We start from the raw sequence: 12849 nt of genomic DNA, 5'->3' as shown, positions 1-12849 counted from the left end.
GCGGCAGCGTTTAATCGAGCTTTCCAGGGAGGGGGAGTGCCCAGGGGAGAATGCTTCAGCAAGTAATGCCACAAGATAAAAGAACGATAATTGTTAAAAACCGCTAAGCTATCTCCCGGCTTCCGCCTCAGGAGCTGTTTGATTAATCTAAGATTTCCAAATATATAGCTGAAAACTCGAAATTGATAATGAGCTCAAATAGTGAAGTGCACGCGCTAAATAGCAAATGCATATTTGCGAATCACAAATTATATATAAAAATGCTAAATTAGAACATTTGTGTGAAAGGATTGAAGATGCCTACCCAATTAGTACAAAGCCAAATCAAGGTACCTTGTAGAAAAGGCATCTCAAATTAAAGGATAGTCAGCCCTGCCAAGTACCATGCATAAGGGGTTAGGCTAACGCATTTTAGTGTGGTGGTCCTACACTAAAATGTATTAGTCACTCATTTACAACTCCTCCGATGAATGCGCCATGTGGCAATACAGAATGTATTAACTGCAAAAGAATTTTGGGCGCTTGCAGTGTTGCTTACCTGCAATGCCCCAGGCCGCGTTCAGTACACACCACTGTTGCTATGGTGACCAAGTCATCACTGTAATACATTGTTTCTCCAGCGATGGGCGGGCTGAAAAAAAAGTCACATGGATTTCGTTTCCTAGATGTAATCTCAAAAGAAGGCACCGCCGGACCCACGGGGACTCGGCTCAGCACGGACTTGCCTTCTTTTACTTTACAGGATATAGGGTGCTTACGCCACACTTAATGATTCAGGCGGCGACTCAAGGCTATTATCCCTCACCCTGCCACACCGCGCGAGCCACGGTGGTTAAAGTGGAGCTCTGTGCACAGCCAAGTCACCCACGCGGGTTAGAATCTGGACGGTGTTGAGACCTTCTGCCTACTGACTGCTGGAAATTAGAGTAGAGGGCAGAAGTAGAAGGAAAAGTCCAAACAGTCAAAAGATTATCCCAGAGGTGTCCAAAGTAGGCCACCAAAGGATGAACCCATGGCAGGTTTTCAGGATGTGCGCTGACTACCAATTCATACATAAGGATTACCATTGGCTATTAACAGAGTTCTACTTAGATTCTTTGGATGTGCATTTATCTTAGATAGCTATCGTGAAAATATGGCATGGATGTGGCTGCTGTGTTGAACGCCGCTAATAAACAGTCTAAAATATTGGAGTGCTGGCGTGCCTACAGTGGACTGTTAGCCGAGCAAGAGATGTTCCCAGCCACTACTGGTGACCAAGTTCAGGACAGATATTTAGTGGGGCAATGCCAACCTGTTCCCCAAGACGAGGGTGGTGAAGTCGGGAAAGGAATGGTCAACATTTCTGTACACTTACAATGTGGATACTGTGTTACTGAAAATAAAAATCTTATTAAAAAGTTGTTTAAAAAAAAATAAGTCAGACACCACAGTGTTATGCTTCTGGAAGAAACTAAGAAAGAGACACATAGATCTTATAAGTTGCCAAGAGAGGTCATGTATATGATACTCTATTTACTAGATTCAGTGCTTACCTTTCACGCTGAAAGAAGTCAAGCACTATACACACATAAATGCAGGCCTTTACATCATAACTAAAGCACCCACGTGTTCCATTTTGATAGATGTTTACAAGTAAATACAGACAGAAAACCATCTATTTTCCTTTAAGCACTTTCCTGATACGGCTTATCAGAAAAGCTGAGTATGTTCTGCAGCCTCCTTTACACTGTGAACAGAGGTACCTAGAGGCTTCAACTCTTTCGTAGGAGCCTCTACATCCTCAAGGGAGATGGCTTTACCAAATCAATCTCAAGCAAAATGGTGGTTCTCTTCTCCTCTTAGGAGAAAATGTATAGTCAAGGGACCGGTCATCTTATTGGTCAAAACGTTCTTAATAACCGTGCTACAAAGAAATGATAGCTGTATACACGCGAGACTAACACCAAGAGAGGGATATGTGATACTTGAGTGCAGTCAGCATAACACCATTCATTGTGTTCGGCTGTCTGTGCTCTGACCTACAAGGCTAAAAGGTATGACTCTTATATATCAGGTTAAACAAAGAAACCTCGGAGCGCATGTATATGCACTGTACTTTTCCATCATGAACGCATCTTGAAGTAGGAAGAAAGGCGGTTGCTTGTTTGTACTGTTCATTTGCACGTAGGAGAGTACAACTGGATTGAGAGATAACACAGTCCAAGGCGTGATACATGATTACACACTTAAATATAATGCAATGATGTATAAAATATAATATGAAATCAATCTAAAAGGCTATATAGCTCTTGTGCTACCAGTGGACGACATAAGAAGCAGTCCTTCTCCACCGACAAAACAGACAAAATCCTCATGGACTTCCAACGGAATATAAATAATTTATGAATAAATAGCATTTCTAAAGCATGCTGTTACCTCAAGGAAGGGGTGTCCTGGCGCGGGACTCATTATCAGATTATCACAAGACCCGATACATCTGTAAGCGTAGTTCTTCACTCTTACGACACCACCTAAAATTGAGGCATCATTTTCCACTTTTTTCAAGCTGAATGTCACACAAGTTCAAAAAGCAGCTGTTACGTGACAGAGAATCAGGGGTAAGGTCATCCAGTGGCTACAATTCAACCTTAACCAATGTAATTGTAATTGTATTTATAAATCGCATACTACCACTGATGAGGCGTTGAAGTGCTTTTCAGTAAGTAGCACGCTACTCCGGAACCCAAAGGATTAACGGTTGATTAGTATAGAGAAATATAAGTTGTTAATTTGAGCCATGGACATGTGAGTCTGTTAGTTTGATTGAATAGGAAACAGGGGGAAAGAGTCTAGATAGTGTTATTTGGGAAATTATATTAGTAAAATGAGGTTTGGGATTCAAAGGAGGGATAGAGGAAGGAAGAATGTAGAAAGGGTTTTTAGAGAGATCATAGTAGTACAATGAGGTTTGGGTGAATCAAGGTGGAATACAGGAGGAAAGAGTCAAGAAAGAGTCTTAGGGAGATCATAGTAGTAGTATGATGTTTAGGATGAGTCAAGGAGTAGAGGTGGAGGATTTATTCAGAGCGGTTTAGGATGTATGACAGAGTAGTGCATTGGAGAAAGTTGAAGGTTTTTTAAAATTATTTTTATTTATTTCTACACTAGGAGTAAAATATATAGATACATAACTACAATAAAAGGGTATACAGCGGGAGAGGATATATGAGCTCCTGCCGCCGATGGTATAGAGGTAGACATTAGTATAGTGACACAGGCCATGGGCTGTTAGGCAACGATCACCATGGCAACACCCCTTTAGGAGACAGAGGCCCTAAAGGGGCTCAGGGCAACTGAGGGACACAATAGGTGGGACATGCCAGGAATTACTACTGTGGGGGATGTCTGAAGAGAGGGAAGGATGGTGCCCTTCTCAGAACTGCAGGCCGAATAGGAATTGATGGGGAGCCAGTACCTCAGATACCTACAGATGCAGCACATTCTTAGAAAACACAAGGATCTCTTGGGAATCTGATGGAGGAATCCCCCCTTGAGTTTAGGGTGCTCGCCTCCCCCCTACGCACACATATTGTCTCTTTGGTACACACAACATTACTCACCCCTAGCCTTTCCCAATTAGACTCACTTAGGCACAGATGGGAACAGCACCTGGGTAGACTAGACAATGATGCATGGAGCGAGGCCAGCCGCTTCCCGAGAGAGGTGGCAATAAGAGCGGGTGCAGCGATTCGGACCTCTGTCTGAGGGGTTGTGGTGAGAGAGGCACCTTACTACCTACTATCTGGGGGTTCCCTCCTCTGAAGAGCTATTGGGAGAGACTTAGGGCCAGGTGGTCTGAAGTGACAGAGGAACAGGTGCAGCTCACATCACAACTGGTGGCCCTGGGTATCTGGGGACAGCAAACACTGGTGAGGCCCACATTGCTCTTCTGCAACATGGCCCTTGCTGTTGTGAGATGTGACACAGCCAAACGGTGGGGAAGCCCCTCTGTGCCCACATTGCAGGAATGGGAATCCAATCTGGATTGGTGTATGAAGTGATGAAGGAGCAGGGTTACAAGGCTCGGGGCTGTCCTTGACAAAATTCGACAAACTATGAGGCCCCTGGAGGAGCGAGGACACTGGTTACTAGCAGCCACCACATTGAGGGGGACTGGAGGGGGGGAGGGGGGTCGGGGAAAGGCAGGGTGATGGCGGGGTGGGGGGGGAGGCTCGACCGAGGGGAACCCAAGCCCACAGTGACAAGGGCCGGATAGCATGACGTGACCGCACCAGGGTTTACACTTCTTGGCTTAGACCTGGTGCCTGCGGATATACGATATGCCTGGCACACTGCGCGCCACCATCTGTCTCGATCAGCAGCTGGAGATAGGGGTACTGGGAAATCCACCAGGCCTTGTATAGCCACATACAGCAACACACACCGACTGTCTGGGAGAAGTTTGAGTTGGGGTTATCTTCACCATTTGGGTTAGTTGCTTGTTGAGAGACACCAGGATAGCTAGCTCACCACCTCCGGCGACTGGGAGAAGGGGGGAAGAGTACAATTGGGGAGAAGATCCAGGAGGGAGAGCCTACTGGTAGGCATGGTATGCAATGCATGGTGTAAAGGTGAAAATACCAATAAAAAGATAAAAAATATTAATAATAATAATCATCCAGTCCGTTCATTGTCTGTTTTCAGACAGGCACAAGATTTAGGCCAATACTATCTGCACCAAGCCAATATGTGAGATAAGCAAACCCCATTTAAGAAAAATATTTCTAAGCCTATGAGCAAGTAAAATATCATTTATACAGCAACTCCTGACATATATCTTGTCAGAGCTTGTCAGTGGAGTGTAGCTAGGCCAGACAATAACAATGCACTCGGTACAGGTAAATCAGTTCCACATAAGGTTATCGTAGCTCATACATTATGCTAAAGAAACAATAAGTTCTGTTATGCCTATATTTTGTGGCACCTTAAGCTTGATAGGAGGTGCTCCACCAGGGTTTTACACTATTAAATACACCATCCCACCATCTGCACCCTTCACTGTTCACCCTCACATCACTTAAGCCCTTCTCTGCCACTTAGACACTGCAATATTCACACCTTACATCACATCTTACACCGCGTAGATCCTAGACAACGAAACCCTGCACTCCACACATTCAAAGTCAGAGTTTATAAGATACATCTCCACTAAACATCCTCCAACACCTCCACCATCTACTCCGTTCCTACACCCTCAACATGCACCACCGCCTCCAGTGTGCATCGCCATCTAGACTCTGTATCCTCGACATCACAATTACATGCTACAGCACTTAAACCCACAGCACCTAACTACACCTATTTACTGCACCACATACATCCTACCGAACCCATAAAACCCTACACTACCCACACTCTACATCCGGTCTGAATTTGCACTGTACACAACCCCTTACACCACCAACACCTGAGGGCATCCTACACCATCTACAAGACATCAAATGTGATTCCGGAGCTACCTATATACAGAAATAATAGGCTTCAGAATAAAAATAAATTAATTAATAAATTAGATGATTTATCAAGTAAGAGAGCACAACAAAAAGAGGACTGTACACATATATGTGTGTGTGTGTGTGTGTGTGTGTGTGTGTGTATGTATCTTCTACTCTCAGGCAATGATGCAATGATTCCTCACTGTGGAAAGAGAAAGGTCAGCTGCAATATCACTTCGCTTAACACACCTGATGGAGTGTCAATGTGAGGCTGCCAAGAGATTCAAGGCACGAGGTTATTCGGCCAGTAACATCCGAAAAGCCACAGAAAGAGCCAATGCTATTCCCTGAGAAGAACTCCTTATGGGGAAACCCTACCTGAAACCAGTAGCTCAGGCAGCATTCTTGCTGATCCAGCTGGCACAGTTAGCCCCAGACTCATCATGACCCACTACACAGAGGAAAGAGAAATCAGATCAGCCATCAATAAACATTGGGGTATCATTAAATCTGACCCCACTCTGGGCTCACTGGTTGCAGATCACCCTGATATCACCTACAGGCGTGCGTTCTCTATGCGTGATGCATTAGTGAGAAACAGTCCAGAAATCAAAACCACACAGAACTGGCTGGCTGACAGAAAGGGTTTTGTGAAATGCAACAGTTGTAGAGCCTGTAAGTTTGGAAAAAACATGACGCAGTTAGACTCCACATTCAGAAGTGTACCACTCACCACTCAGTACTGGCTCACATGCAGAACAGAGTTTGCAATTTACATCCTGGAATGCAAATGTGGGTTGCGCTACATTGGCAGTACCAAGTTACAGGTGCATCTGCGTATTCTGCAGCACCTAAGAGCTATCGTCAACAGTGATCCGGCTTATCCGGTAGCCAGGCATTTCAAGGAGGTGCACAATAACAACTTAGATCACCTCCAATACTCAGTGATAGACTGCATAGCCACACTGAGACGTGGTGGCAATAGGGAGAAGCTTCTGCGTCAGTTGGAAAGCAAATATATACTTCAGTTCAACACCAAGACACCCACAGGCCTCAACACTTGCGAGGATTTGCATCACTTCCTGTGATTTCTATATTACTTGTTCCCTCTGGGATACCATTTCTGCGTTGGCTTTGAAGTCTGCCATATTTGCACTGTACATACACTGAGCACAACATCCCATGAAGTTCGAGTTGGGGAACTCGCTCACACTATTTGCTAATCTGAAACAGCATTTGTGCATTTTACTTTATTTTCACTGCCGGCATTGCGTAGCGTCTGTGTCCCGTTTAAAATGTTTATGTTCATTACATGCTTTACTCTAGAACTTATTCTTCCCATGACTTATTCTTCGCATGACTCTAGCCTCAGAATTGATAGGCATTAGTGGGCTACATTGGGCCAACATATAGCATCTATGACTATTTTTCCACATTTGCCACATTATTTATTAGCACCCATATGAAGAGGTATCACATAACGGCACCAATATTATCACTATTTATGCGCACTAAGCACGCACGCCTCCTCATATGTGTACATATCACAGCATATATCCCTCACACTCACTTTTTAATTTTATTATACTCCAGTGGTGCGTATCCCTGCATTTATGCGGTAATATTGAAGTTAGGCTGCCTCGAGGACCCATTAGCGCTGTCTGGCACTACGGACTTTGTTTTGCATAACGTGGATTTTAAATCACAGACTCTTTGCACTTTCATTGAGTGTGTACTGTCATACCACGCCAGTCACGCACACTGCGTTGCATTGCCCAGCCCGCCAGCTGTCTAATCTCATGGCACTCACGGCCTTAAATATGGGAATACTAAGCTCCAGTAGGGGGTCAGCGGCAAGCCTGGTAGTTCGCTTGTCACGTAGCAATTTACTATTTTGGTGCGCACGAGTTGGCTCGAACTTTATCCAAGTAGGTTGCAGAGCGCGAACACTGACATCTGCACAGTCTGTTTTTCTTCTTCTGCCTCATATGTATGTGTATCACATAGTCTGTTTATTATGTCATTTCATGACAGAATTTTGCTGATGTCATTGCCACTAATCGCAGTAAAGCAGCGCTATAGTAAAAGCAAACCATATGTGGTAAAATGCCTATTTACTTCAGCCAAAATGGAAAAAATACTACCACTGTCACCTGTATATATTGCACCATTTCTAACAGCGCACTATGTGAACAAGGCTGCATGTCTGGCGGCCGAAACGCGTCATTTGGACAATGATGTTTGAATAAACTACACTTACCTGCATCCTTGCTTAAGGAGTCTGTACCCTGGTGTTGCGCCGTTCCGGCTGTTTTCGCTTTGGGATTTCGTTGTGGATATATATATATATATATGTGTGTGTGTGTGTGTGTGTGTGTGTATCTTCTACTCTCAGGCAATGATGCAATGATTCCTCGCTGTGGAAAGAGAAAGGTCAGCTGCAATATCACTTCGCTTAACACACTAACAAGCAACTTTATTCCATGCCAACAAGCCCAAGCCTAACTCCACAACCATTGTACCAGGAATGCACTGTTTGGTTTTTAGACCTCAGTTTGTTGCACCTGTTCTCTGTACGATTTGCAGGTGTTTCGTTTTGTTACTTCGAAGAGCTGCATGTGGGCTATCCTTGCCCCTTTGTAGGTCAAGCTTGACAGTGCAGCTGACTACGAATCTATTGTTAGAGTTCTTTAAAATGTATATAGAATAGACAAAGAATGGACCTTGGAACCGCCCAGAGGAGTATTTCCCTCTCAACTCGTGCTATTGACTGGAACGCCTAACTTGGAGTGCTTGCATTGCAATACATAATTTGAAGGGCACTGCTTAGGTTTTTTGTAGAGTTGACTGGCTTATCTTGTGCAGTGCACCTCGATGGCCTCATTCTTAGCGCTGGGCCAGCCATGCACATTGTGGATTTCAAGTAAATTACACTCATTCCCAACATGTTTGTTCTCTCAGTTTCCTATGGGAAGCTGTTCACGTCAATTGCAAGCACAAAACAGTACAATTAGTGCTTAATTTGAGCCTTGTTTATCTGGGGCTCAGCACCAGCACTTAATTGTCAAAACCGGGACTCATGACAGTCAGCCACATGGTGGCGCTGTTTACAATTTCTTGATGAACACAACAACAGTTTTTTTTTAAATTAATTATATTTCCATTAAAATGCCTAATATCTGCCACCCAAAGCTAGAAAAATAGCTTGGGTGGCAAGTATTGCTCATTTTTAATGTATAAAAAGTCAGTATTGTCAGTAGTAGCGCAATGGTGGTGCAAGATGCTGTGGTCGCCTCACAAGGGCCCTGGCACTTATTTATTTACAAATTAAGTACTGAGTACAATAAAGGGGATGCCAGCTTTCTTTGCACACACATCTTTGCCCATTGAAAAGTTGGGACTGGGCACATAAAACAGCACGAGCCGGGGTGAACTCTAAGAGACCTCTTCAGAAAGAGAGGAAATGAGGTGATGATGTGCCTGAGAACACATTTTTTGCTGATTCTCTTTTTTAATCTTTTTAAAGATTGAGCAACTACAACAGCAGCTGGTGGCCCAGAAGAAGGAAGCGCAGAAAGAGAACGAGACGATGGTGAGTATCAGATACGACCCTACTGCATAAGGCCAAGCACAAGGCATAAAAACTGTTTACCCAGCTATACAATACATGGCAGTCCTGGCACGCGCAAAGCTTCACATCCAAAAACACACTCACTCATGCGTGCACAATCCTACAAGATGAGTCGTACACAAAAACACCTACAGTAGAGCTGCATGCACCACCCGATACATATCCAACCTACCATCCACATCTATGGTACATGGACAGCATTTTATGCTGCAGCTCACGCATCCATCTGTGCTCTACACATGGTATGCTATCATAAACATATTTAATATCTACACAAACCTTAAAAAGACTTGTCTCATGCCACCTGATATGAAAGTCACTACTTTTTGAGATATAATCAAAACTTATCGAGGCTATGCTGGATAATGACAAGTCCCTATATTTGTGTGGTTGGATGGAAGACAGAGCTGTAAACTGTATCTTGCAATTTAGTGCTTTTCCCCAATGGGTTGAAAAAAGGTCAGAGTTAATCACAATTTGGATGCTTAAATAATATTTAATTATTGTTCATCTTGAACTGTGGTGGGAAAAAGGACAGTCAACACGTTTCACCCACTGTGGCGTGCAGGCCTGGGGCTTTCTCAAGGCATGCGTAGCAGGTCGGTAGGAATGGACAGTGGGTCCAGAGTTGAGGCAAAATCATATCACCAGAGATACACCTGGAACTTTGACCTATGACTAAGCCTAAATCCCTTTGGACCGCAAACATTACTTAAACCTTAGAACAGCGCTCACACTGCCGACTAATACTGTTCGGATTTTGCCTAATCCCTGGACCTACTGTCCATTCCTACTGACCTGCTATTCACGCCTCTAAAAAACCCCAGGCCTGCGTGCCACAGCGGCGAAACATATGATGGCTCTTTTTTTTTTGCCACACTTCAAGATGAACAACAATTAAATATTATTTAAGCATCCGAATTGTGATTAACTCTGACCTTTTTTTCAATCCATTTGGTAAAAGCACTAGATTGCAATATACAGTTACCAGCTCTGTCCTCCATCCAAGCTCAGCATTCGTTTTCTATGGGTTAGGGGGTCTTCCCATTTCTGAACATCTGGATCCCACAAAGTGTACCCAATATATTGAGGCAGATGCCACTGGGAACAGTTACCCCTTTCTTTCTCTCCTATCTTTGTATTTGCGAATTGCCCCAAAACACCTACATAAACTACAAGAATCTGACTTTGGGTAAGGCTAGGTTTGACAAGAAGGAGCCACGTCTCTGAAGCTAGGAGAGTTCTTTATTGCCTACAAGTGATCTGTGTATGCTTGTGTTATGTATCGAGCGCAGGAGCAAGGCGTATCACACAGTATAAGCTCTATTCACACAGTCTTCCAGTGAAGAGCTGATATCACTCAATGAGCTGAAAACCCCTACACAGAGTGGGTTTCAAGCTTGTGTGTGGAGATTCTGCACTGCTGATGTCCATCAGGGGATCTGGCTCATGGAGAGTGTTTCCTCAAGCTGCGGTGGGCTCCAAGCCTGGCTGCTTTCTCTTGGTCCCACTGCATCCAAGATCCCCACCTGGGCTGGCGAGGCACTGATTGGCTCCAAGCCCCACCCCTCCTCAGACCCACCCTTTTCAAGGCCTCCTTCTCTCAATATTTCCAAGGTTGGCAGGTCTGCGTAGCATTGCGCTTTCAAGTGTAAACCTCACTTTTCAAATTCGAATGTGAATAAAACCCTTATTGTTTCAGTAGCGTTCTTGAGAATGGATGTAGGCAACAAGCTCTCAAGTGCCTTGAGGAGTGTTATGAGAAAGTGCTTAAAGTTTATTTTTCATCCATCCATATAAGCCTAGATGTCCATGTCTACACTACATGACTAACACTGCACGCTCAGCCATTTCCATCCAAACTTATAATACACGCCCAAGCCACCAGTATGCTGCATAGACAACAGTTCATTCATCGCTGTAGCCACCCTGCCCTGCAATATATACCCAATTCTACACATCTACCCCTAGAATACATAGTGCTCACTGCATGAACCAACCCTACTCTATACAACCAATTTTAAACATCCACCATACACATCCTCCCCTATCACACAGAGCCAACAACAATTTTATATACCAGTAGCACGGATGTATGACGTTACAACGCACACTTTTACAACGCATGCACTTACAACGCATTTTTTACAACGCATAATCCATTACAACGCATGACATTACAACGCATGACACTACAACGCATTTTTAAAAACTACCTTTACAACGCATTTCCATTACAACGCATAATACCTTTACAACGCATACCATTACAACGCATAATATTAAATTGCATTTAAGGTAAGTATTAGATAGTATAGGGGTAAAAGTTACTTTTCTAACTCCAGGGGGTGCAACAGTAGGGTAAGTGTTGGATAGTATAGGGGTAAAAATTACTATTCTAACTCCAGGGGGTGCAACAGTAGGGTAAGTGTTGGATAGTATAGGGGTAAAAATTACTATTCTAACTCCAGGGGGTGCAACAGTGGGGTAAGTGTTGGATAGTATAGGGGTAAAAATTACTATTCTAACTCCAGGGGGTGCATCAGTAGGGTAACTGTTGGATAGTATAGGGGTAAAAATTACTATTCTAACTCCAGGGGGTGCAACAGTAGGGTAAGTGTTGGATAGTATAGGGGTAAAAATTACTATTCTAACTCCAAGGGGTGCAACAGTAGGGTAAGTGTTGGATAGTATAGGGGTAAAAATTACTATTCTAACTCCAGGGGGTGCAACAGTAGGGTAAGTGTTGGATAGTATAGGGGTAAAAATTACTATTCTAACTCCAGGGGGTGCAACAGTAGGGTAAGTGTTGGATAGTATAGGGGTAAAAATTACTATTCTAACTCCAGGGGGTGCATCAGTAGGGTAAGTGTTGGATAGTATAGGGGTAAAAATTACTATTCTAACTCCAGGGGGTGCAACAGTAGGGTAAGTGTTGGATAGTATAGGGGTAAAAATTACTATTCTAACTCCAGGGGGTGCAACAGTAGGGTAAGTGTTGGATAGTATAGGGGTAAAAATTACTATTCTAACTCCAGGGGGTGCAACAGTAGGGTAAGGGTTGGATAGTATAGGGGTAAAAATTACTATTCTAACTCCAGGGGGTGCATCAGTAGGGTAAGTGTTGGATAGTATAGGAGTAAAAATTACTATTCTAACTCCAGGGGGTGCAACAGTAGGGTAAGTGTTGGATAGTATAGGGGTAAAAATTACTATTCTAACTCCAGGGGGTGCAACAGTAGGGTAAGTGTTGGATAGTATAGGGGTAAAAATTACTATTCTAACTCCAGGAGGTGCAACAGTAGGGTAAGTGTTGGATAGTGTAGTGTAATATTATGCGTTGTAATGGTATGCGTTGTAATGGTAGTATGCGTTGTAATGGAATGCGTTGTAAAGGTAGTTTTTAAAAATGCGTTGTAGTGTCATGCGTTGTAATGTCATGCGTTGTAATGGATTATGCGTTGTAAAAAATGCGTTGTAAAGGTAGTGCGTTGTAAAAGTTGCGTTGTAAAGGTTGTTCCCCAGTAGCACCAAAGTAAGGGGCTAGATGAAGTAAAGGGCTCAAAATTCCAAGTTATAGAATTTCCCCCCTAATTCAGAACACACCCTCTTATTGATTATATGGTGCTGTACTTAAATGACGTCAAGCACAACAGCTCTGCAGTTGAGCTGGCCTTTCAGATGATGGAATATTACATCCAGGTCACTGGATATGAATGGATTATTCATAAATGGTATCAG

At 43.6% G+C, this 12849-nt stretch overlaps 1 protein-coding gene across 1 annotated transcript in view; it reads left to right on the top strand.

Annotated features, from left to right (window-relative positions):
* The window catches only part of BBOF1 (basal body orientation factor 1), a 144203-nt gene that overhangs the window by 91135 nt on the left and 40219 nt on the right, over nucleotides 1-12849 (top strand). Inside the window, exon 3 of the mRNA XM_085626777.1 lies at nucleotides 9004-9069. Coding sequence (XP_085482903.1) covers nucleotides 9004-9069 — 66 coding nt within the window. The remainder of the gene's footprint in view (nucleotides 1-9003; nucleotides 9070-12849) is intronic.

This window comes from Triturus cristatus, chromosome 9, assembly GCF_964204655.1.
Source record: "Triturus cristatus chromosome 9, aTriCri1.1, whole genome shotgun sequence".
NCBI classification, from domain to species: Eukaryota; Metazoa; Chordata; class Amphibia; order Caudata; family Salamandridae; genus Triturus; species Triturus cristatus.
Note: the sequence above shows the minus strand (reverse complement) of the source record. Positions and strands in the feature narration are given on the sequence as shown.